This window comes from Brassica rapa, chromosome A09 (genome assembly GCF_000309985.2).
Source record: "Brassica rapa cultivar Chiifu-401-42 chromosome A09, CAAS_Brap_v3.01, whole genome shotgun sequence".
Taxonomy (NCBI): Eukaryota; Viridiplantae; Streptophyta; class Magnoliopsida; order Brassicales; family Brassicaceae; genus Brassica; species Brassica rapa.
Window position 1 is genome coordinate 25,879,008 of NC_024803.2, and position 27,904 is coordinate 25,906,911.

General features: G+C 33.6%; 2 protein-coding genes across 7 annotated transcripts; one reads left to right on the forward strand and one right to left on the reverse strand.

Annotated features, from left to right (window-relative positions):
- Nucleotides 1–111: 111 nt before the first annotated feature.
- LOC103840209 (protein BREVIS RADIX) lies at nucleotides 112–19,783 on the reverse strand. 6 transcript variants are annotated; one of them, XM_033279881.1, is made up of 9 exons: nucleotides 19,344–19,781; nucleotides 18,976–19,058; nucleotides 4,943–18,866; nucleotides 4,215–4,338; nucleotides 2,601–2,744; nucleotides 1,310–1,701; nucleotides 957–1,086; nucleotides 522–838; nucleotides 112–383 (listed from the first exon to the last, which is right to left on the reverse strand). In XM_033279881.1, exons 5-9 carry the CDS (start codon nucleotides 2,706–2,708, stop codon nucleotides 305–307), a joined length of 1,026 nt encoding a protein of 341 aa, XP_033135772.1. In that variant the 5' UTR covers nucleotides 2,709–2,744; nucleotides 4,215–4,338; nucleotides 4,943–18,866; nucleotides 18,976–19,058; nucleotides 19,344–19,781; the 3' UTR covers nucleotides 112–304. The 6 variants fall into 6 exon arrangements, with proteins under 6 accessions (XP_033135772.1, XP_033135771.1, XP_033135770.1 ...); XM_033279880.1 differs by having other exon boundaries at nucleotides 4,943–19,058; XM_033279879.1 differs by having other exon boundaries at nucleotides 18,976–19,781.
- On the forward strand, nucleotides 8,045–27,794 carry LOC117127785. The gene is made up of 6 exons (XM_033278450.1): nucleotides 8,045–8,086; nucleotides 8,174–8,178; nucleotides 8,277–8,411; nucleotides 25,210–25,506; nucleotides 25,580–25,673; nucleotides 27,771–27,794. Exons 1-6 carry the CDS (start codon nucleotides 8,045–8,047, stop codon nucleotides 27,792–27,794), a joined length of 597 nt encoding a protein of 198 aa, XP_033134341.1.
- Nucleotides 27,795–27,904: the final 110 nt, after the last annotated feature.

Sequence of the window (27,904 nt, forward strand, 5' to 3'; positions counted from 1 at the left end):
CTTCTTAGTGATTGTTAAGAGTATTATGAACTATATGAAGTGTTTAGGACTCAATTGGGTTACCAACAAATTTCAAAGCGCACTTGACTCTATAGATATTTACAATTTGCCTTTTTAGGTTCTAACGGTTGATGATGGCTATATATGTAATCAGATTAATTGTCGACTACTTATACATCATAAATTAGGCATGGATCTTAAACTAAGAAGAAACCAAGATAAGCAAAATGTATATAGATGTGTTATTATGTGGAGAAAAGGTTAATTAATTAATGATTTGGAAGACACTCGTATTTCTCTGTTACTAGAGGTATTGGCTTTGTATTCTCTCTCTGTTCTGCTCCCACCATGTCTTTGCATGCACTTCCCCAAAACGTTCCCGGCTGTTGATCAAACAATAAAAGCATAAGTGGTATGATCTTGAGTTTCCAATCTCGAGTAACCGGGAACCAGAGTAATCAAAAAAGGCTTTTAGCACTAAAGGATTCATCATAAATGCTTAGTTAAGATGTTTGATATACCTGAATCTGACCCGACGTAGCTCTCTAGTACCATCTACTAACTGTCTGATGGTAATGTAAACGCCTGGCTCGTCCTCTTCGATCCACTCAGCCTGCATTTCACTTGCGTTGCTCATTGAGGGTGGTTCGTCTCTTGAAGAAGTGGTGGTTCGAGCTGCATCCATTGGAGGTCCTCCATGATGATGACCATAGTTGCTAGAGCCACCATAGAAGTGATGCGGGACATTAACTCCTGGAGGTCTGAAGTTGTGTCTTGGAGTCCAGTCTTTGCTTTCTCTCGCTGATTCCATCTTCGAGTAAGTTGAATCTCTCTGTGACTAATAGAAAAAATAAACACTGTGACTAATAGAAAAAATAAACAAGACAAAGCTTCACAAAAAAGGTTCTTGTCTGAAGAAACACTCAAGTAACATTTCAAATCGATGTACTGTTTACCTGATCCTCGGATCTAGCAGGCGTTTGAAGAGCTTGGCGGTTAAATTTCTGTACGTTGTAAAGCTCAACAATTTTGTCATAATTCTCACCCCACCACCGTTGAGCTTGCCACTTGTCGAACATCTCCCGGCTTTCAAAACAAGACACGAGTAATGGTTAGTTTCAGCTTCCAGTGTAATAACATAAGCAAGCACTTATGTGTTTTCCAACTAAACGATAATTGAAACATTACATCTAACAGTGTACTGCAACCAAACCAACATACATATCGAAACAGGACATGGAGATTCTGTTCTAGACAACTTACTGATGTAAATCATACGCACAGAGGTTGTTAAAAGTAGGTCAATTACCTGAAGCGGATACGTTTCAGATCATTGCCTCCACTGGGAAGGGAAGCGAATGTGATATGGACACCGGGTTCTACTTGAGCCATCCACTCTTTAGGCCCTTCGTCATCTAGTACCACATCACAAGACTGAGCAGAGATAGATTCCCGATCGTTTCCATAGATTGATGTGAATTTTGGCTCTGGCCGTCCAGCTGGATGGTGAGAGGAGTTTGTAAAGTCCCACGCAGGAGTTGAACCGGCGCTTCCACCCATGTAAGGGTACGGAACACCTTCAGAGGCATTGTCATAATCTGGGAACGGCCTATGTACTTTCTTCATGGGGCTGGTAGATGAACCAGTGCATGGCTTACATTGTTTATAAGCACCAGAGAATTTCATTGCCATATCTTTGATCTGCATAAACGCAACAAAAAGATTAATACAACAGTTTCACTAACACTATATGTAGTATCAGGCTTTAAGCCATGACTAAGTACGTCAAGAAGTTAAAAAAAAAAGGAGATCTAGTATGATCATTCTTAAAAGAACATCAATAAAGCTATGAGATCTAACATAATTAACATTATTATATAAAAAGAAACTACTTCATCTTGTCTTCTCAATCTGCAGAACCCAATCATAACGGCCATCTCTTTCCTTTTGTATTTTCATTTCTTTTGATTTACTAAATAGTTGCACCTACTCTTTTAACCCTTTGCTTTACTTTTCCTGTTTAGGTAAGAATCCACTAAAGCTTATTTGAGAAAAAAAGTATAATTAGATCAGTCTTCAGTAGCAATATTCATCAAATCATGACCCCCTTAGCTTTAATCAGCCACTACAATCCTAAAGAATAATTCAAACTGGATACACCAGTTAAGGATTTTGGAATCTGGGTTTAAATTGGTTTCAATAGTTGTTTGACTTTCATGTCTAGTCACATAGATGGGAAACACACACTGACATAACCTATGAAAGAGGGATTGGTGAAAGATTCCAAGCAAGTGAAGTTCCATCTCTGTTTAAACAATAGTAGACCATTATAGTAATGAATTATCACTTCTCATTAGACAAATCTCAAAGATAAAGAAAAGAATATCAGGCGAATCTATGGACTGTACGTTTTCTTATACAGTATTAAAGAGTTGCTTTTTTATCTTCTGTGAGATACGTTTTAAATTGGGGTCTGTGTCTTTGGTTTGTTTCACTAGCAAGGCAATTAGGTAAAAGCAACAAAAAAAGTGAAAAAAAAAGCAGAAGGATCAACAAAGAAAGAAGAGATTAGATTCATAGGGAGAGAGAGAGAGAGAGACCTGTGTGGTTAGGCTTTTGACGGCTTCTTTAGTATTGGGAGTGGTGCTTCCACGCGCACCGACTTCCTCACCTCCGTCTGCTTTGGTACAAGTTATGCAAGTGAACATCTTTGCCTCTTTTTGTGTTCGCTTGCCTTTTCAGCCCTACAGAATCGTATGAAACAGAGTCTACATAAAATAAACATCACACAACCAAACCTCAACTAATAATACTACTAGAAACCGAATATAGTCATTACAAAACTAAAAAGTAGAGAGAGAGAGAGAGCTAAACAATAAAGGGATCCACAATCCGACATATAGCACGGTAGATATAGCTTATGTAATCAGGGTACGGATTTAATTTATTTAAAAGGTAAAGATTTTTTTTTAACAAAGAAATGGTCCTACGAAATGAATAGTAACAGACAATCGTAAAAATTAGTTAGAACATAGGAAGGGGAATATGGATGCCAATTGGTCGTTTTCTATAACGCAACACACAACACAAAAGAACAAAAGTTGTGACGCATCTCCCTTCTGGTTAGAAAACAACTAGTCAAAAAGAAAATAGAACTTGATAAAGTTGATTTGGTTCAAGATCTAAACCCATTATTAGTATTTAAATAAATGATGGAAAACAGTATTAAATTTGTTTTTAAACATTCCGCCATGGTTGGACTTGGGTGTTATACCTCAGAGACTTATAGAGCTCAACACCAATCTCAGAAGGGGCTTATAGAGCTCAGCACTATAACTATAAAGAAACAATTGGCAGGAATACAATAATAAAAGCTATGGGAAGTTCTAATTAGTGGAGTGGATCTTTGATAGAGACAAAAGTATTGAAATATATCTAAAACTACAAGTTAACACTTTTCTTTTTAAAACAAATACTGGAACCAGAAAAGAAAGAGAACTTGGGGATCAGAGGATAGGACCCCCGTGAATAACATCTTCTTTATTTTTTTTTATTTTTTTAAATTGTAACATAAAATGGTTTTCAAATTAAATAATGCCTTCGTGTGAAACAATGATGAGCCCCATGGCTATCAAAAGTTGGAATGAGAATAAAAACATTTTAATGCAGTAACCGAAATTCCTGACATTTTAAAAATCTAGATTATGTAAGCAGCCAAAATAAAACAGAAAAACAATTTGACAAAAGAATCAAATAATATGTGGAGGTTATCCCCGTGTTTATCACCATTCTAGACAGGAAAAAGAAAACAGAAAAATATAAAATATCACTGGAAAAGGAAATATTGAATGTTTTGAAACAAGAAAATAGAGTCTTGACAGTCACGTGTTTGGAAAAAGAAAAGGAGTCTGGTTTCTATATTTAGGGTTTTGAGTGATGATGGACCAATCTAAAGCGTGTCGAGAGATAAAAGCTACATACATGTAATATGAATTGTATTTTACCATACAAAAGTTATATTAAAAACCAAAAGAAAATTGCAGCAATCACGAATTACGAAGAATAATAATAGGGGGAGTAGTAAAACACTTGTTGTTGATAAGCAAATGCAATAACTGATACAAACAAAAAAGCCTTTATTTTTTTCTTCTTCTTCTTGATTTTTCAAAGCATTGAATTTGATTTGAATGAAATAATGGATGGTTTGTACACACCTTATGTTTCGATAACTGCGAATCTGATTTAAGATTATTGTTAGTTAGCAGCTCTGCTTTTAAGGTTGAGTCTATCTCCGTCGCCGGGCACGAGTGGGGCTCGTTCTGTCTTCTGTGTCTAAGCCTACATATATATATAGACCATCATCAATGGCTTCACAATAAATGTGAATAAAGGATTGATAATGATGAATTACAGCTTTTTTTTAATGGCAGAGAAAAATTCGGCGTTCTTCTTAGTAAAAAGCAAAAGCAAAGTTAGGGAACAATAAATACCCGCGAAACTTTTGAAATGAATAAGAAACGGTAAATGTTTCCTGGAAAGCTGTAGAAAATTTCGGTTTGAGTTTTTTTTTTGTTGAAGAAGGGTGTTTCTATTTGAGAAAAAAAAAGTATGTTTGGATGGTTAGAAAGCTATGGGAAAATCTGGAGACAAGTGACGAATCAAATCTGTCAAAAAAAATCAAATCAATCAAGTGACAGTAAAGGAAAAATATGCAGCAGATAAAGGCAATACACACACACACACAAATCCTCTGAATCTTTTTTTTTTCTTTCGAGAAAAATAGTTTGAAAAGATCGATCGAAAAAAAGAGTGAATTTTCTGTTCTTTCTCAATCGCTTATACAGAAGAAAAAAAAAGCAAGCAACGAATCTCTCTGATTTTTTTTCATTTTCCGATAAAAAAATTCAGAAAATGGATTTCTCACAACGAAACTCGTACTGACCTGAAAATGTCGTCGTCTTCTTCTTCGTGCGATGTCGAATCTGATTCTGACACAAAAGCTCTTACTCTCTCTCTCTCTCTCGCTCTCGCTCTCTCTCTCTCTCTCTCGCTCTCGCTCAAGAAGCTATAAAACTCAGTGCTTAAGAATATCCAAAGCAAAAATAAAATCCCCAGAAATCTCTAACAGATTAAAAATGACAACGGCCGAAACTAGTTTCAAAAACCGAAAGAAAAATAAAGAGGGAGAGGTTTCGGGTTGTCGGGTAACTAAAACGGAGCTCCGGCGTTTATTTGTCTTGGAGTATAAATTATGACGAAGAGCAAGAGATGAGACAAGAGCTTCTCTGGGTATTTATACGAGGAGGAAAGAGAAGGTTTTAACGGCGTTAAGTTAAAAAAAACAACAGTGAGTTTTAAGTTTTAACAGAGAAGCCTTTGGTGTGCCGATGAATATTGGTCTCGTTACGAGACGGCAGCGAGGGCCCATGTTGTCTCACACGGTGACGGAGATTGCTTACGTGTGCTGGAACTAGGATTACGTGTCGCTTTACTATTCGTTTAGGACAGCTGAAACCGGGTCGGGCTATGGTCACGATTTATTTGACAGGCCAAGGGAACGGTCGCATCACGATTCGCTTTGTGTGTGTTCCTTTTCTTTCATTTATTTTCATATTTATATATATGCTTGTATCATCGTTTTGTCTTGTTCTAGATATGATCATGTTTGATAAAAAAATCATCCTTTATACTAAACGAGTAACGAAGATAGACTGAGATGAGAATTACATACAAAACTATAAAGACCAAAACTATAAAGACCGCGATGTTATATAACTGCTTGTATAGGTAATGTTATGTAACTAAGCTTTTTTAGTGAACTTGAGTTAGTTGAAGTGCTTTAGATAGTGTCTCCATCAAGGATTAATGTTGGCATGGTAGATGGAGACTTGAAGTATGGGATATATACAGCTATGCTATTTGCTTACACATGTGACATGTTTATTTGCCATGTACGTTTTGTTTTAAGTATCTTGTAATGCTCCGACCAAGTGTTTTTTACTTGCATATGTAATTACGTATGCCATATGTTATGTGATTAAAATGATTCTTATATCTTTTTTCACTTACAAAATGTGATACTACTACAAATGCACGAAATTTCACATGTAGCACGAAAGAATGTATAATTCTTGCGAGATGTTCGAACTTATAGGTTATATTCATTCAAAACTATAGGAAAATATGATGCACAAGCTGCTTGACTTTACTTAGTGGTGTTGTTCATCGATTTCTCTTTTTGCTTTTGAAGAAACAATTGTAGAAAATTCACTCGAGTTCGATAAAGATGGTTAACTAAAACACAAACTTTTAATTTTAAAATTACTAAATATAGGTAGGCATTAGGGAAATCCGTCTGCAAAGTCCAATAGGATGATGATACTGCAACGCTGATTCGTGGTTAAGTAATAGGGATTACACATGTCTCTCTGTATATATATATATGTATATTTATCTACACATAAACTTTTCATTTTCAGTAATTATAATTAAACCATAACAGTATGAGAACGTGAATAACAATGTAGCTAATGCAAGAGTGGATTCAAGTTTTCAGATGTTTAGGATTATTTTCTAAGAAGTTAAATTTTCGTTTTCAAGAACAAAATATATTATATAATAGTGTAATAAACATTTTCTTGCTATATACTCCAGTACTATATACGCTATTGTCATCAAACTATTTTTTAATCGATTGAACTGTAGTTCGAACCGTAAGACAATGAAAATTCTAAGGTGCATAAAAGCATTTAGATAACGTGCAACATGTTCGACGATGCTAAACTTTCTTGAAAATAAATAATATCAGACATAAAGATAAAAGATGTATATCTTGAACCCAAAACGTTGGGGGTGGGATTGGAACTTAACTTTATTCCTGGGGCTAACCTGTTTTTAAGCAAAGAATGCTTCGAACAGAGGGACAGCAAAATTCCAAATAAAAGATCCAAGATATCATATATACGAGTATAAAACTTGAAATTAGTGGTTAAAGCTCAGAATATAGTTCTTGATTTGTTTTTTATAATGATTGTTAGAACTAAAACTCTATTAATTTTGAATGGGCTAACGAATTGTCATACAACTTTTAAACTGTACTTTAAACGCTTTAAAAAATAGAATTAAATCTTTTTTTTTGTAACATAAATAAAATTATAACTTTATAAGAAATTCTTAAAATAATATAAATCATGATTTGGTTTCAAAAAGAAGAGTTTTAAAATCTGACTAGTACTTTACAAATTAAAACTTGTTTGTGGTATCTTGAGATGTCATAATCTATATTATAATAGTTGAGTTTTTATTCACTTTTCAACACGCAACGACAGCGATTTGTGGATCTCACTTTTAAAAAGTGTGAAAAGTGTCAAGTCCATAGCTCGAATCCGAGTTATTGAGATAAAAACATCAATATTTATATCACTAAACTAAATAATACTTTGTACATTGATGACCGAACCTAATATATATTTATAAAGGTCGTAAGTCCTTGCTTTTTAGGCTTCCTCTGAGGATCGGACCTACAAGTGTATTACGAGTTTCATTTTTAAATGGGATTCATCACGTTATATGAAAAAGGTCAAATTTGCAACAATTATAGTTTTCCCATATTGTAAACTGTTGTCGTTTAACATGAGTTTGATTTTTTTTCATCATTGTCTCAAACAAGTCTGAGTTGCAGAGTTGCAAAGTGTGTCTGTTCGTAATCTATTTTTTCACCAGTGAACTTTTCATGTCCCCATCTTAAATCGATTGCTCATAAATGTTTATGATTTATAGCCCCTCTGTAAATCGGTAAATCATATATATATATATATATGATTCTCATCTTTGATGAACACAATATGCATCTCCAGAAAACTCACTGATTCCTCTTAGCTTTAACCATCTTCTAGAAAATATTTCTCTATGCCTCTCCAGTTCCTTAAACCGGCGTCTCGGCGTCCGTCACTCAACCTTCGAATCTCTCCGTCTAGGTTGTAGTAGTCAGAACATAGTCTCTGGCTTCTTCCTCTTCTTGGATTCCCTTAACTTCAAGAAAGACATGGAGTTTGTGGGAATCACGGTTCTCTTCCTTGATGAAAAGGTAAGTTAATCTTCGATCTATCACATTTATTTAACATAATTGTTTAAATTGATTTCCTGATTCTTTGTTGAATGATATTATTTGCAGATTCTGTGATTTATGGGTTTACTCCCGTCAGACGTGCTAATCACTACATGTCATCTTTAAAAGCATATTCCATTGTGAAAGTCGATCATTTTGAGGTTGCTAGGTGCTCAAGCATGTACAAGATAACTGATCATCCATTCCTCATTCGTTTCATCTCACTAACCATTATTGATGAAATCATCATAGATGCTCCTGAGATCAATCTCCAGTCAAGATTAGACTGTTCCACAATCTCCAAGTGATTGTGAACACAAACCTAAAACTCCCATGTATATTATCATATTGCATATGGGTTTATATTATGTTTTGATATCATAACTGATATTTAAACTCGCAGATGTGGTTGGGCAAATCCGTCATGTCTAGAGCTCTGGCCTCACCAATGAAACAACTCGATTTGTTACCGTCTCCTCATTGATCCGTAAGAAACAATCAACACATAATTCTCTTTATATTATTGTCTATATTGTGCTAACATCAATAATCAAAAATATTTTCTTTCCAAGATTTTTGGTCGTCTATTTATCTCCCTTACTTATCAACCTAATTTTACACAAATTTTTATTTTGGCAATTAAAAGAAACCACAATAACTCAAAAATAATCAAAACATCAAAAACTAGAATCCCAAAAAAAAGACAAATCATTAATGATCACCTCTCTTTTTGTCTAATCTTACAAATAAACTGCAAAAAAAAAATATACCAAACCAATCAACTCAACTAAAACTCAACGACACATACATTGAACCATCTAAACAAATACAGGCCAACTATTTAACAATTTACAAACTTACTTTCGCAGATGCTTACAAAAAAGACAAAAACGACAGCCAAGATCAATGAAATTACCTAAACACAAAAGCAGAGTAAGTTACAAACTCTAATAAATATAACTAACACAGATTTTTGTTCACATATTACCCAACAAATAAAAGAGAAACGAACACAACCACACCAGGAGGTACAAGAGACAATCCCAACAGACACAAAGGCGGTAACAACATCTCCACATGGAGTCAACATGCCAATGTTATTATCTTCTTATGAGAAATACATATATTCGTTTAAAACCCATTAAGGTCCAAATACTAATTGTCACTCATTTTATAGTTATTTATACAAGTGTATGTATTTGTTAAATATCCGGTAAAAGCAACAAGTTTAAAAAAAAAACATATAACCAACATAATAAGAATAAAAAAAATTATTACTTAATACACACAACTTACACAATTAAACTAGAAAAAAAATATCTAGAAACAAAAGATACTCTCAACAACTTTAATATAATTTATGTAATCTTAACAGTACAAGTAACAAATTAAAAAGACAAACAAACAATAAGTTTCAGTGACATAGTAAGCAACACCACGAACTATATCAATTACATTACTAACACAGTTTAGGCTTTCATGAGTGGAGAGCAGTGCACAGGGCCGGCTTACAAGGGGGGACAAGCAGTGCGACCGCCTCGGGTCCGAGCCCGTGTCCCCCCGTGTAATGATAAATAAGGAGCCCAATTTTTTATAAATCTATATTTTTATATATAAAAAAATTATAAAATAATAAATAAAATTGAAAAGGGCCCAAAATTATTTGATATGTATATAGTTTTATTTTCATTACAAAATATACAAAATATTATTGATTAATTTTTAAAAATATTTTAAACATTATCTTTATATAAATTTTAGAGAGTAAAAAAAAATTTTTTGCCCTAGGGCCCCTATCAGTGTTGAGCCGGCCCTGGCAGTGCATACACTGTTCATCATCACAACTCTAACCCTATAACAATAAAAAACTTGAAAAATAATGATCAATCCAAAACGTAAAATTCACAGCTACAATAACCTTAACAAATATTAAGATAAAACAAGAATTATGTCTACAATTTCGCGCTTACGCGGGGGCAATACCCTTAGTCAATAAAACGATATAGTGGTTCAATCGTTTATATTGAAAGAATCGCATCAATGTATATGAAGAGTTGTACGTACAGTGGACATTATATGTGCTGTACAATTTTTTTTTACCAACAAGAACTTTGATTATAACTAAATATTTATTAATGTGCAAGAAAAGTATAGTCAATGCCCCCAGAACACTTCCCATCTCGTCGCCTTTAAAAAGAAAAACTCCCATCTCGTCTTACACTGCATTTTGTCTTCTGGATTTGTTTTACTAATAAAGATAAAAACATGTTCTTCAGCTTTGTGGCTTCAATTTTTTATTCCTTATGTTCCTTTTTATACATTTTTCCACTGCATTGTTAGATCATATTCATTTTCGGTAGGTAAGAATATATTTAGATATCACAATAAGCATGTAACTTTTAAATCAATTTTTTTATTTTCGTGTTTATGTTTAAATCTCTTTATGTTGTTCTCGCTTGTATTTTGCTTTCAGCTTGATCATTGTAACTTCCCAAAACTGATAATAAACAATATTGATAAAAACAATAAAAAAAAAAGAAATCTATAGAAATCATGAGAAGTTTTATATCATCTTAAAGATATTGGAATTTAGAAGTTTGTATGCCAGTATAGGTACGAGGATGTCTAATTATTTACCCTAAACTACGATACTGTTAACGTGTTATGGAAAAGACCATTAGCTTTCTTTTTGTATTTCATATGTCGAGTTTTTAAATCATAGTTCAAACTAAATTAATAAAATAAAGTGTTAAGACATATTCACTTATGTTTTAAAACCACCATGAAAATCTTAGGAGTACAACAATTACGTTCATGATCTTGTGTCTAAATATTGTTCAATTCGTCCAAGATTTTGGTTTTTGCATTTTAAACATGTTTGATCATTTCTGAATAGTGAGCAAACTTATATACACCATATAAAAGACGGTCAATTTCGTTCATAACTTCATTATGGTGCCTTTGGAGAACCTACTAAAATTAAAGTAAAACTGAGTCGGGACCAAGATAACAATTGCACGATGTGATCTTCGGTTGCTCTTAGATGAAAATTGTTTGGGTTACTCGGTAGTGTCGAAATGAAAGTGTCTCGCATAATCTTTTGAATCATTTTCATGAAATCTCTAATAAGAGTTTAGGTCGCTGAGAATTATGTGGTCGGTTCATCGTTCATTTATCAATCTGTCTGTCGTATGCGTCATGTGTGAGTTAGGTTCAGCGTGAGTAGCTTCATTAAATACGTTAGCTAGTATTATTATATTAGTGACCTCTCTTGCCTGGCAGGTTAGAATGTTTTCACCACATATATAGATGAGTTTTGCGAGGATCAAATCCTCGTAATTATTTTTGTCGTTGTCTACTAACTAATATTTTTCAGCGACAAACAAAATATATTGAATGCTCACTCTAGTGATGTATAATGAATTTTAGCAGTTCAGCATTGAACCAATTAGGAGGGCCGTTCAGAGGGTAAACCACTCAAACCACTGATTATGGCATCTAGACTGATAGAACAACTTTAGTTTTGTTTTATTAATATATATATATATATATATATATATATATATGTGTATATATAGTTGTTATGCAATTTTAGTTATGATGGCACGAGAGCATCATGTTTGAAGTCTTAAAAATAAACTAGAGATCGGGTATTGTTTTTTACATTTTTATATATTGATATTTGTTTTTCATAATTAGTGTTATATATTTTAGATGAGTCATAATATAACGAATAATATTCAAAAGACCTAGACCGAATCTGGTAATATGATTATTTTAGTACAAATATCCAAATCCGTTTCAAATACATTTGTTTTTAGATATTTTAGGTTCATATACATTAGAACCAAATTCATCCAGACCCAGAAAAAACCCAACTCAAGATCCACTTATAAATTTATAATATTCAAGCGGCCTATTTTTTTTTAAACGATACCCAAAAAAAGTAACTCGGACCTAAATGGAAAGCCAATGTTCATGCCTAACTGATTTTATAAACTAATAAAATAAAATCTTTCTATGTGTATTAGTTTGGCTAAACTAAGTGAAATAGAAAGAGTTTTTTATTTAGTAAAATAATTATATGGAGTAAAAAATTAAGTGACAATAAATGTAATACATTTTTATTATTTTGATTAAACTTATTATTTTATTCACAAAACATGTCTTTGAATTATGTTTTTGGCTAAGTAGTTTTCCATCAATTGAAACTAAAATTAAAAAAAAAAATTGTAAAACAAACTAAACTGAACGTTTAACCATATGCAAAACCCAATTATTTTATATTTTTGATTTTATAATTGGCACAAAATTAATGTTGATTAACTAATAAATAAAAATATGCATCATTATTATTATGGTAATATAATCAATGATGTGACGTATTGTTAATGTAATATTAATTAATGAAATTGTTAAACTAAGTGAAATATGAAAAGATAATTAATGTAATTATATTAATCAGATTAAGAAAAATACACTATAATTTTTTCTTATACTTCTATCCATATTTCCAAACAATTCTCATTTATACTGCTATTTATGTTTCCAAAAATAGTAAAAAAAGTTATTTCAGTTTTAATAATATAGATAGATAAACAAGAGTATGAATTTAAACATAATTAATTATAATTTGTTTATGGAAATAATTTGGAGACCTTGTTGAAGTATATTTTTTTTTTGATAAAGAGAAAATTATAATCAAATATACAAGAAGGTTTTCAAAACTGAAACTTTTAGAAATTATTTGCGATCTAAAATACAACATGAGAAATTAAACGGATTTGTTTTGTAATCAACTGACACATCATTTTACCAAAAAAAACCTGACACATCTATTATTGAATATTTGACTATACGAGATTTATTTGAATGATTTTGTATGGAGAAAAATGTAAAAGAAAACTTTATTTTTAATTTTAAAAATTACTATTTTATAAAAAATTTGATTGTATTCTATTGTTTTATAAAAGTTTAAGATATTTGTATTTTTATTATGTTATAATTTTGGATAAACTATATATAAGGACATATTTTTTAAACTAGCTTAGGGCATTGTATAACATTAGACCGGCCGCCTTCTAATATTTTGGTGTCTTAGTTCGCTAAATAGTTCCTTAGAAATATCGCTTTTAATACGTTTTACACTGATTTTTTTAGATTGATGGCCGTTATCTATATACATCGTAACCCGTTTGAAATTTTGTTAAAGAGGAAAACTTCAGTTTCAAATCATATATGGCCTACGTACTTTCCTTATGTCTCGCCCTTTCCTTTCAGCTATTAAAAACATAGCTTAATTTGAACTGAAATCTTCGAAAACAGTGGTAATTATAGAAATTTGATCGAGTACGAGAATCATGCATATAAAATAGAAAGTTAGTTATTTTGAAAATTTCCCTTTAATTCAATCGAAACAGAAGTTAAAGAGTTACCAGCGAAACGTTTGTTGAACTACAAGTTTGTGAATATATTATCGTTTGTCTCTGTAATTACATATGAAAAAAAAATAGAATGCAACAAGTTATTTTGAAAATCGACTAAATGGTGTTTTGTGCTTACTTTTAAGATTCCTGCAACGCTTTTTTTGTTAATCTCATTTTTCTTGCAACCTTTGGGATCAAACAAATAAGCCATAAACCTTTGATAGAGTAATAAAAATAGATAAGTTTTCAAAACTTACAAGTTTGGAAATCAGTTATAATTGGTTAGCTGATGATGAATATGAAAATTACTCATTTTCCTATTCAGTGCAGTGAGAAACATTTTAAAGGCCTAAGGCCAATAAGTTTTTTCTTAAAAAGTTAATATTAATAGTTTAAATTTAGTTCAAAAATATATTTAATCATAAGTAAGATTTAAATGATAAGATTATTTTACATAAATGCTATTTCATTCATTTTAAAAAAGCTAATTATGAAATGAAAAGTATGGTAAAAACTCAAAGATTAAAGCATATCTTAAAACTAATTATTAATTTAGTTATAACATAATAAAATTAGTAAGAGTACATACTTACTATAACTAAAATGAAGACTGAAATTATGTTGAAAACTTATAATGTGAGATTTTTATATGGTTAATTATAAACATTTATTACAACTAGGGACTCCTAAAATTTTAGATTATGTTGGGGCCTAAGACCAATGCATTTTTAATCATGCTATAGGCACGGCTCTATTCCTATTTCATGCCTAGTTTGATCAATCACAACTTTGTAATTGTAACACTTGCCACTTTTAAATATAACTAGATCTTGACATGTGCAACGACGCAGATGTTTGTTTTTACTTTTATATACATAGATATTTATTTTAAATTATTAGTGGTATATATTTTTAACATTAATCATATATTTAAATGTTTATATGACTATTTCATATAAAATAATTAATAATTTTATAGTTTATATGCTATAGTTCATCAATTTTTTAAAACCATAGTATGTATTTATTGTTTTTATTATATATTTATCTTATTTTATTTGCATTTAGTTATTGAACAAATATATGCATGAAACAACATATTTAAAAATTATTTTATATTTAATTTATGCTAAATTATGACTCGACTTTCAAAGCTGAATTCTTTTTAGCAATATTTTTTTTACGTTTATTCATTTTAGATAATAAATTATTGTATATATACAAATCTTAATTTTGATACACATATTATATATTTTGCTAATGTTAAGTCGTTCTATCATTGTATTGTATTTTTTAAGATGTATATTTATATTTATGAAAGTAAAATCTATAAATTTAATATAATTTTATCGTAGTTAGTTCAATATAATAATTTTATTTTAACATGATTGATTATGATTATAAAATAAATAAAATATGATAGAATATTTCCATTTATAAACACTAACTGAATATATATTAATGCATAATAATATCATTGCTAATTAAAAAATTAGTGAAAATATTTACATGAACTTTTTGAAAATTAAAATATCTTCAAAATAATGTATCAACAGATTTGTTTGAATATTTGTTTTTTTAATATATAAAGTAGTTAAAAATATTTTATTTTATTAGCTTTAATCAAATACATGTTTATTTTAAATGTGTATTTTATAGTTTGTTAATATTAAGCTGTCTTACAAACATATTATATTTTTGACCATAAATATTTATAATTATGAAAATAAATGAGAAATTACCACAAATACCACAATCATAGTACCACTTTTCATGTTTATAGTAATCTAGAAGACATTAAGCTTTTGAGGAGTAGTTTTCTCAACTCAGACATCGTACATGTACCAAGGACGGCGAACCAAAAGAAGGATAGCTTAGCACGCAGTGCCCGACATCAATCGTCTTTCGTCGTACACATGTATGCAGAGTTTCCAATTTGGTTTACAGAGTCCACATGAGTCTGTAAATTGTCTGCTGTCAAAAAAAAAAGTAATCATTTTTACCCTCACTTTTAATGAAGGGTAAAAGATATTTATATCGTTAGGGTTAAATAATCTAGAATTAAGGTTTACCGCTGAGGAGTGGGATAAAATTTTTGGAATGTAAAATTTAGTATTCTAATAAATATATAATAAATACTTAAAAAAATATATTAAAAAATTAAAAGTTGTTTCAAACATAATTTTCGATTTTCAAAAAGAAATTTTGGAAAACAAAATTCGAAAAAAACAAAATCAAAAAGAAAAATTATAAAAAAATTTGAATTTGAAAAATTAAATTCGAAAACACAAAAAAAAATCTATTTATTTATTTAAATAATTATTTATTTATTATATATATAGAGAACACGGGTATACGAATCTTTAACCACTTAATGAAAAAAATATTTTGAAAATGTCTTTTTAGTGGTAGTAAAGATGAATAAGTACCATGAAGATGGTAAACAAGAAATTGCCCCAAAATAAATTATATATAAATTTATTAATTTAATAAAAATTTTTATCATACTTAGCTCAATACAATAATTTTCTTTTAATATGAATGATTATGATCACATAATAGTATTTCAAAACTAATTACAAAATTAGTGAAAATATTTACATAGAATTTTGAAAATTAAGATCTTGTTAAAAAAATTTGAAACAAATTTGTTAGATTTTTTAAAATATATATTTTATATTTAAAATGAAAATATATCAAAAGATATTATCATTAAAGTAGTCCAAAGATTCTATTTGTTATTAGTTTTAATAAAATACATTTAATAAAATTTCTAAATGATGGTCTAAATTAAAAAAAAAATCACACTTGAAAATGTCATGATTTTTATTTTAATAGAATAGGTAGAGGCACCCAAGCTTAAGCAAAAAAAAACAAAGTATATGAAAATTACTAAAGTTAAAAAAAAATATAAAATAAGAAAGGAATAGTTCTTCCAAGTTGGAAAAGCTAAAATAAGTTATCAGGTGATTCTCTGCTTTCAAAGAAGATTACGTAAAATTCCAATCCCCGCGTCCTTTCCCTATTTCCCAGGTTTGCTTAATCTTTGCCTTTAATTTAAGTTATATTTTATTTTATTGACGGAAAGAAAACACAATTAGTATTATTATCCCGGGGAAAAATAGACAAAAGTTAAAGATGGTTTCAAGTGAACTAGTTTATGCAATAACCAAAATTAATGTCTTAAGTTTAAGTTTAACTAGTCTCCGTACATATTTGCACGTACGTGCTCCTTATATAATAAGAAAATAAAATAATTAGGAGGTTTTGGAGATTTGACCACCAATTACAAATTTAAATAGTTTTGCTGATTAAATTAACAGAGACTCAATTAAACTAAAAGGGCACGGGCAGCATGGCCCATACAAAATCCCCGAATCAAACCCTTTAGTTTACATGCATCACATACAAGTGACAACAATCGGTTCTTTATCATGTATGATTTATTACTTTTTGGTTCTTTTTGATTTATTCGATAGTATTTCCATGATGTTAAATCGAACATTTTTTGTTACCAATTTGTTTATACAAACCGGAGAATTAACAATTGAGTTCGGTTTAGAACTACTTTCTGAACATTGAGTTCGGTTATACCGAAAACCATACTGTACCGTTATCTGGAATTTCAAACAGAACCAGACTCGGTTTGTCTTAACATATCCTACCCATAGTTCATTAGTTGAGAGTGGTTATCTCCTGAACCAAACCACATTTAGCCCAACAAATTCTGATTACATATCATAAACAACCCAAAGGTCTCTTTTGTTGTTTTTTTCTCCCTCGTCTTCTTAAACCTATCCTTCTCATGTCCTATAAACCAAAAACACAGATTACACAAATAGGCTTCCAATGGACTTCTATTTTAGTATACACATATACCAGAAAATACTAACCCGTATTACTTACTGCAGTCAACTCAACTCCATCCCAATAATGTCTACCGGGTTTGATTCCATACGGATTATAATAGGTCCCTTGCCAAGAGATATCAATGTTGATCTAGAAACATGAACATACAAAGCGTTTTCTTTTGGGTAGTTAAGACTACCTCTTTTTAGTTTTTCATTAGTTTAAATAGAGAAAGATGGAACACTAGTTCCTACAAAACAGGAAGCAAATGGGTACATGAAGTTGAGGAAAACTCAACGTGAGAGAGTTGAGCCTGTTCTCCTACAAGTCAGGAGACCAAGTCTTTCTCTTTGTTATTTGCTGAACTTAAATAAATGAAGATTAAATAATAAAACAGCTAAACCAATTAACTAGATCGGTAATGTGAGAGAGTACAGTTTAGCTTCTATCTTGCAGTCTCATCATATTAGGTGCAGCTTCTAATCCTCTTTTTAATAACCAGTTGTGCTTGGGTATTGGAGAGAAGATCACACATCGGAAATATGAAAGTGACTTGAGTAATATATAAGGAACATGAGTCAGTCCACAAATGGTCAATTGGTTTTAAGTTGGAAGCCCAAGAAACTTATCATGGTATCAGAGCCAGGTTCAATACCCTGACCCATTAATCCGGCCCGGACAATGGCCCGATCATCCCATTAGCTGATGGCCCATAGAAGGCTCAGTTCCACCGAGATCGCTAGAAAAATAAAAGCATGATTTCGGAGGAGGTATGATGGATTCTGCGAGATTAATGGTTATACGCACCATTATCTCGAGGGAGGGTATTGGAGAGAAGATCCCACATCGGAAATATGAAAGGGACTTGAGTAATATATAAGGAACATGGGTCAATCCACTAATTGCCAATTGGTTTTAAGTTGGAAGCCCAAGAAACTTATCATGGTATCAGAGCCAGGTTCAATACCCTGACCTATTAATCCGGCCCGGACAGTGGTCCGATCATCCCATTAGCTGATGACCCATAGAAGGCTCAGTTCCACCGAGATCGCTAGAAAAATAAAGCATGATTTTGGAGGGGGTATGATGGATTATGCGAGATTAATGGTTATACGCACCACTATCTCGAGGGAGGGTATTGGAGAGAAGATCCCACATCGGAAATATGAAAGTGACTTGAGTAATATATAAGAGACTTGGGCCAATCCACTAATCGCCAATTGGTTTTAAGTTGGAAGCCCAAGAAACTTATGATGGAGAGAAGATCCCACATCGGAAATATGAAAGGGAATTGAGTAATATATAAGGAACATGAGTCAATCCACTAATCGCCAATTGGTTTTAAGTTGAAAGCCCAAAAAACTTTGGTTTTAAGTTGGAAGCCCAAGAAACTTATCATTGGGGATACTTTGTGGTATGAAAATCCAGACATTGATCTTCTCATCGGCCCCTAGATCCATAAGAGGTGTCTCGTGCTCCAGTTTCTGCAATATAGAGATCCGGTGATGTGTTAGAATCATTTGTTTCTGTAGAAAGGCGGTCTTGGTTAGGTTAGTGATGGGTTTATAGAGTAAGCAGATGTATAAACAATACGTTGACCATATGAGCCATTGGATTTCCCCATCTAACTCTTTGTTTCATCATTTGATCAAGCTCGGGATCATCCCTGAAATTAACTACATGGATAAAACCTATTTATATATTAAAGAAAAAAACAACAACCAAGTAGATGATAGCTCAACCTCAGAGCATCTGTATTGGAAGGCCCTTAAGGCATCCCTTAAGGGAAGGGGGTGGGAACCGAGGAAGAAAGAGAAGGGAAAAGCCCTTAATTAAGGGCTTGTCCCTTACTCTCCTATGACCAAAAAAAAAAAAATGCAGAACAAGGGACTTTTTCTCCCTCTCTCTTCATCCCACCAATACAGATGCTCTGAGGCCTATGAGAAAGAACCACATAATACCTGCTGGTCCGAGCAATGGCTTCTCCTTCACAAGCTCAGTTCCTGTTTTCTAGCCTCAGCATCACGCTTATGAGATAAACCTACTCCATTCCAGTTTGATCTCACTACAAAAAAAAGTCAATTATATTGATAAAACTGTATTTTTTCAAATTACCAGATTCATGACTCATATTCTCTAGATCTAAGATTTAACCAGAAAGGTAACTTTGGCTTTTCCACTACCTTTTTTTTTTGCTTCGACTGAAGATATATTCCTCTTTTGATTATCAATGAACAGCAAGTGATAATGCAATCTCACTGCAAACTATAGTGACTAAAGACCTACAGCAGTAGTTACATGTGATCTTGTCACGGAACACTGCTTCTGCATTCAAAACCAGATAGCTCGGAATCCATAGAGTATAACTTGTCAGAAAAGATAGCAGCCACACTACAAGAAAACAACGGTATTCTGACGGACGTTCCGACGGAAAATGAATTCCTCGGAATATACCGAGGCATTTCCGAGGCAATTCCGAGGAAACACAAAATTTTGCTTCCTCGGAATTCCGTCGGAATATTCCGACGGAATTCCGAGGAAAATTCATTTCGTCGGAATATTCCGACGGAATACCGAGGAAACTAGTATTCCTCGGAAAAAACCGATGAATTCCGAGGAAATATTATAGACGTTAGAGAGCCGTTGGAGAGCCGTTGGGGGGATTTTAAAAATTCCGAGGAAATTCCGACGAACTAGCCGTTTGCATCGGAATTCCGTCGGAATTTCCTCGGACCGTCGGCAGGATTTCAACTATAAATACAAGCACCCCTCTTCCTCTTCATTCACACCATATCTTCATCCTCCCTCTCACTTTCTTTACACACGAATTTGATTCATAAAAAACATGTCTTCTTCAAATTATTTTCGTTCTTGGATCGATCGACCTCATTTGGATCCGAACACGAGATTGCTTACGGAAGAATACCAACAAGGTATAACCGAATTCATGGGGTTAGTTCACCGACAACCGGAAGCAAAAACAGGTATGTTAAGATGTCCTTGCTCTAATTGTAAAAATAAAAAAGTTATTAAAGAATGGGATGTTTGGACTCATTTATATTTGAGTGGGTTTACACGAAGTTACAAAATTTGGTATCATCATGGAGAAACTGATTATGAACTTGGTAGTACTAGCGAACCTCAGCCAGCGGTTAGATTAGAAGATCCAATTAGAACGGATGTAGATTACGGTGTAGGTACTGAGCAGATGGTAAATGATCATTTTAGAGGGGAAGATTTACCCAATGCCGAAGCTAAGAGATTTTATGATATGTTGGATGCTGGAAAGCAACCATTGTACGAAGGTTGCAGAGATGGTCATTCAGCTTTATCATCTGCTACAAGATTGATGGGCATTAAGACGGATTATAATTTGGCTGAAGACTGTGTGGATGCGATTGCTGATTATGTAAAAGGTATTCTACCCGAAGATAATGTAGCTCCTGGCTCATACTACGAGGTTCAGAAACTCGTAGCTGGTCTTGGTTTATCGTATCAGGTAATAGATGTATGCAGAGACAACTGCATGATTTATTGGAGGGCGGATGAACAGCGGGTTTCATGCAAATTTTGTGGGAAGCCTCGTTATAAAGATACGAGTGGAAGAGTTCCAGTACCATATAAAAGGATGTGGTATTTGCCTTTGACGGAAAGGTTGCAGAGGCTGTATCTGTCTGAACGCACAGCGCAACCAATGAGATGGCATGCGGAGCACTCAACAGATGGTGAGATCAGACATCCTTCAGATGCAAAAGCGTGGAAGCATTTCCAATCAAAGTATCCCGACTTTGCGTATGAGAGAAGAAATGTCTACCTTGGATTATGTACTGATGGTTTCAGCCCGTTTGGCAAGAGTGGAAGACAGTATTCTCTATGGCCAGTCATTCTTACACCATACAACCTACCCCCAAACTTGTGCTTGCGACGAGAGTTTTTGTTTCTCTCGATTCTCGTTCCCGGACCAGAGCATCCTAAGAGATCACTTGATGTGTTTCTTCAGCCACTAATATATGAGTTGCAACAACTATGGACTCAAGGTGCTGAAACATACGATGTTTCGTATAAAGAAAACTTTCAAATGCGGGCAGTACTAATGTGGACAATAAGTGATTTTCCAGCATATGGTATGTTATCTGGATGGACAACGCATGGAAGGCTATCATGTCCATATTGTCAAGATAACACTGATGCTTTCCAACTAAAACACGGAAGGAAAACGTGTTGGTTTGACTGTCACAGGAGATTTCTACCACCAGATCATCCATATCGTAGAAGTAGGAATTTGTTTACGAAGAACAAGAGGGTGTTTGACAGTCCACCTCCGGAAATTCGTGGGAAAGATTTGAAGACACAACTTAGAGATTTTGGTGCAGAAAGGACGCCAGACGTCGGTGGACATGAGCATTTTCCGGTAGATGGTGTTGGAAACCTACATAACTGGCACAAAAAAAGTATTTTTTGGGATCTGCCATACTGGGAGGATCATCTACTAAGGCATAATTTAGATGTCATGCATATCGAGAAGAACTTTTTTGACAATCTCATGAACACGATCCTTAATGTTCAAGGTAAAACAAAGGATAATTTGAAGTCAAGACTGGATTTAGTCGATATATGTGCTCGTTCAGAACTTCATGTTGATGAGAGTGGTAGGGCTCCTTTTCCCATATACCGACTTGATGCAGCGGGAAAGGATGCGTTCTTTGATTGGATTTCAAACGATGTGGAATTTCCAGACGGTTACGCATCTAATTTGCGTAACTGTATCGACAGAAAGGAAGGAAAGTTTACTGGCTTGAAAAGCCATGATTGCCATGTAATGATGCAGCGTCTCCTTCCGTTTGCCTTCAAGGAACTATTACCACGAAATGTTCATGAAGCAATTGCAGGGATAAGTGGTTTCTTCCGCGATTTATGCACAAGATCAGTGACTCTTGAAGGTATTGAAAATTTGAAGACTAACATAGCTGTGATTCAGTGCAACCTTGAGAAGATATTTCCTCCCTCATTTTTTGATGTTATGGAGCATCTTGTTATTCACCTGGTAAGAGAATTGGAACTTGGTGGTCCTGTGCAGTATAGATGGATGTATCTGTATGAGCGGTATATGTTCCATTTGAAGAAGATGGTGAAAAATTTAAGTAGGGTGGAAGGGTCTATAGTCGCACAGATGATCAATGAAGAAACTTCAAACTTTGCCGAGTACTACTTTCCAGCAGAAGTTCAGACCAAAAACAGAAGACCTGCTCGGCATGATGATAGAGGCGAACGGGCAACATATCATTGGAAGGTTCCAGACATTTTCACAGACGTTGGACGACTTAGCGGAAAACCAAAGGACCGTCGACTTACTGATCAGGAGCGCAGTCATTTGCAAACATATTTACTCACCAACTGCGAAGATGTTCTTCAATATGAAAGGATTTTCATGGCAGAAAAGCGGTTAGAATATAGATACGCCACAGAGGACGAACTAGAAGAAATGAAGCAGAGAGAATTTGGTGGATGGATGTTTACTTATGTGAGTGATGGTTTGGCCAGAGGTGAAACATTTGACGATTGGATACGCGAGATGGTCGTTGGACCAAACTTTGTTGTGAAGTCATATCCGAGATTTTGTACTCGAGGATATGCATTCACAACTCAGAAGAGGAGACGTTCGAGTACGACTTACGATGCTGGTGTTTGTTCTGCATCAGGAGATGATGTATACTACGGACACATAAATGAGATTTTGGAAATCAAGTATTTGGGCATGGTTGGATTGCGCTGTACTGTTTTCTATTGTGACTGGCACGACAACACTCCAGATCGAGGTGTGAGAACAGATGCATTTGGTGTTACATCAGTAAATTCAAGACGGAAGCTGCAATATTATGATCCTTTCATTCTTGCTTCTCAGGCCGATCAGGTTTGTTATATCAAGTACCCCCGGGTAAGGAACAGAGATGATCCATGGGTTACTGTTACAAGACTCAACCCGAGAGGCCGAGTTCAGGGAAGTTCTGAGCTGGAAGACCCACTACAACCAAGCACATCCGGCAACTTAAGTGCAGCAGAAGATTTAGGTGGAGTTGGCCTTGTAGTCGATTTAACTGACTTCGGAGAAGAAGCCGCCGTTCACGTAGAGGATGAACCAGTGATTGGAGAGTTTCACCAAGATCCAGATTCAGATTCATCTGGTGATGACGACTCGGAAACAGACTAGCGTCGACCTTTTTTTTTTTTTTTTTAAAGGAAAATTCCGAGGAAATTCCGAGGACAGATAGGTTTTCCTCGGAATTTCCTCGGAATAGATCTTCTCGATTGAAAACCCCAAGTTCCTCGGAATTCCCTCGGAAAATTCCGAGGAAATTCCGAGGAACTCTTTATGTTCGTCGGCATTTCCTCGGAAAATTCCGAGGAAATTCCGAGGAGATGGGGATTTGATTATAGATTCTTTTTCCTCGGAATCTCCTCGGTATATTCCGAGGAAATGCTGACGAACATAAGGATTTCCTCGGAATCTCCTCGGTATATTCCGAGGAAATTCCGAGGAACTGGGGGTTTTAAATCGAAAACAACGTTTTACGGATTGAATAACACGTATATAACCTTCATTAAGTGTCATAACCAGATTATGATGTTTGGAACTATGAACTTTGGTGTTTTATCCAATAACAAACACTTTTACGATTGCATGAACGAAAACCACACAACATAAGAGAAACACTTATACACTTTAATAAATGGTAAAGGGAATACTTACAATTATTTTTGAAATTGTGTTATTTCATGGTTTATGATCATCTATACAAAGAATCCTCAATGGTATGCATTATAATTGTATAAGAAATGAAATACGGCGAAAATAATCGATGTTTAAAAACCCCAAACCCTGGTTCCTCAGAAATTCCTCGGAGATTACCGAGGGTATTCCGAGGAATCTTGTTCGTCGGAATATTTTCATTTAACCGGGTAAACCAAGCCGCCAAATATTTCGGGAAAATTGAATCAAAGAATTCCGAGGAAATTCCGACGGAAATATTAAATATTTCCGAGGAAATTCCGACGGATAGTTTCCGTCGGACGCCTCATAATATTAGGGCGAGCCCGATCTTCTTCCCCATTTCTCTCTTTCTCTCCGCGCCGCTGAGCCTCTCCTCTCGCGATTTCCGGCGACTCCACCGTTCTCTCTCGCGTTTTTCCGGCGAATCTCCCCTAATCCTCCCCCATAATCATGTAAGAACCCTATCCCACTCTTTTAGGTTAGATTTGTATGGTTTTTAAGTAGATTTGATGATTTTGGAATGAGATTTATAGATTTTGTTAGGGTGAATGGTAGATTTGTGTAAAATCGAGTTTGATTATGTATTTCACTTGATTTGAATTTTTTTTTTAGAGTTTTTATTAATTTTGTGGTTATAAAAATCGAATTTGAAATTATATATATATATTGAAAACGTTTTTTGTATATAAAATCTATTTTTTGCATTTTAAATTCATTTATATATTTATTAAACATTTTTAAAATCTATAAAACTTTTTTTAAGATTAAAAATCATTTATATAATATTTAAAAACATTTTTTTGTATTTTATATGTAAAATATAAATTTCTATATTTATTAAACATTTTTAATATTATGAAAACTATTTTTGTAATTATTTAACATTTTAAACATTTTTAAAACTATTTTTCGTAATTATTATGTTTTTGGGATTTATTTAAACTATTTTTAAAATTTTTAAACTATTTTTTATTTATTAAAACTTTTTTATTTAAACTGTTTTTTTTAATTAAAATTATTAGAACTAATTTTTAAATATGTTTTTTTTTAATTTACAGGTCTAATGATGATCAGATCCGGCCTCGCCAGCGTCGTAGCCGGGGTGGTATGGGGAGCCAGTCTCGGGGTTCTTCCAGCCATGTTCAGGATTCCGTTTCGCCCCACAGCTCATACCATACATCTCCCTCTCCATTACTCGCTCCTGCTGCTCCCGCTCCCGCTGCTGCACCCGCTCCTGGTCCCGCTGCTGCACCCGGTCCTCTGGGAGTGATGAGGGTTGCGGAGTTGGTTCGACAGCCCGGTCGTGACCATCTTCCCTATCTCACTGAGTATCCACATGGACATGGTCAAACATGGTAATTTAAACTTTTATTTTTTAAACTATTTTTTATTTAAACTATTTTTTTATTAATAATTTTTTTTTATTAGGTTCAACCGATCCGGGAATGGGATCAGCGCATGGATCAACCGTATGATGTACTCGGCCCTCGACAGCGGACATCCGACTTTCACTCACTTCCCTGTCGAGAAGCAGCATCTGTGGTTTCAGCAGTTTGCGGTAAGTATTCTAATTTTTAAATTATATTTTTTATATTATTAAAACTATTTTTTGTAATTATTAAACTATTTTCTATATTTATTAGACATTTTAAATATTATTAAAACTTATTTTTGTAATTATTAAACTAATTTCTATATTTATTAGACATTTTAAATATTATTAAAACTTATTTTGGTAATTATTAAATTATTTTTTTAATTATTAAACTATTTTTTATTTATTAAAACGACGATTTTTGTAATTATTAAACTATTATATTTTTGTGTTTAAAAACTATTTTTAAACTATTTCAGCAAGAATTCAACTGGAATGCCGATGATACGCTCTCTATCTATCACCATTTTGTCCATAAAGTTATGGACAACTATGGGAAGCAGATGTACGAGTGGAAGAAGAAGTGGGAAGTAAACAAGGTAGTTTTTAATTTATTAACAATTTTTAATTTATTAACTATTTTTAAAATTATTAAACTTTTTTTTTTAAATTAAAAGGTCCCAAAGTCGATGAACGACACGGTCTGGAAGGAGTTGTGTGCGCATTGGGATAAAGAAGAGACGAAAGAAACTTCTTCCACCAACTCCAACAACCGCAGGAGCGACCGTAAAGGAAAGGGCATCTACAAGCATAACTTGGGTGCTCAATCTATTGCCACTCTGGCGGATCGCATGGTAAGCTCAACCGCTTTTTCTTCAATTATTTAAGTTTCAGAATTTTATTTTTTTGCATTTTCAAATTTCTAATGTTTGTCTAATTTATTTTTTTTCAAGGCGGAAGAAAATGAAGGCCACCCAGTTGATGATCTCGCCCTTATGAAAAGGGCGTATACCAACAAGAAGACCGGCCAGATTGATGATGGTCTTGTGAGGGACGTGGTCGACCTGGTCCAAACTCAGGTGTATGACGAAGTGTCTCAGCTTCAAACCGATGATGACGATTCGACGGCCTCGACCAACTTGTCTCGGGTTCGAATCAACGAAATCGTTGAATCGGTAAGTTTTTTTTTTTAAAAGTTCAATTTAATTATTTCTTGATTTTTATTTTATCATCAATTTAAATTATCTAAACTTGGTTATTTATATTTCAGTCGGTTCCAAAGAAAAAGGGACGTTTGGTCGGTTTGGGTCGTCGCTCCCGGTCGGCTGCTCCTTCTTCTGCACCACATGCGTATGTTGATCCAGAAGTTCTTACGGCTCAGCTGAAGGACAAGGATGATCGGATATCTGCGTTGGAGACTCAGATGGCAGCTCAACAGGCGGGCTATGAGACCCAGAAGAGGCTGAACGAGCAGATGATGGAGATGATGAAGAGGATGTACCCGAACGAGACGTTCCCGAACATTCAAGACCCGTAGTTTTTTTTTTTTCCAAAAACTCTGAATGTTTTATTTAAATTTGAATATTATCTACTATGTTTTATTTTATGTTTTATTCAATTTTAATTTTAAATTTTAAAAATTTTAATTTTTAAAAATAAAATTAATTTAAAAAAAAAATTAATTTTTAAAAAAATAAATTTTTTCAAAATTCCGAGGGAATGGAGTTCCTCGGAAAATTCCGAGGAACTTTCTCCCCTCGGCAAATTCCGACGAACTTTAAGTTCCTCGGAATTTTCTGAGGGAAAAAGTTCCTCGGAATTTTCCGAGAAACTTCACTCCCTCGGAATTTTCCGAGGGAGAGGAGTTTCTCGGAAAAGTCCGAGGAACAAATGTTCCTCGGTATTTTCCGATAAACATTCCGAGGAATATTTCGTCGAAACTTCCGAGGATTGGGCCATCGGAATTCCCTCGGTATTTTCCGAGGAACCTTCCGACGAACTTCGTGTCCTCGGAGTATCCTCGGAATTTTGTTTCCTCGGAATTCCGTCGGAAAATTCCGACGGAATTCCGAGGAATTATGAATTTCCGAGGAGTTATTTCCGAGGACTTTTTTCGTCGGTATGTCCTCGGAATAGCGTTATTCCGACGACATACCGACGATTTTTTCCCTCAGTATCCCGATGTTTTCTTGTAGTGCCAGCTTAAGTCGTGCAGTTGAGAGTCTTGAAAAATTGTTACTACAGACATGGAAGCAGTGCCGGTCTTGAGTTTTGAAAGACCAGAAGCGAAAGAAAAAAAATGGGCTGCTTTTCGTATATAAAAAAACCTTAAACATATATAAAAAAAATCCAATGTCAAACAAAAACATAAATATTCA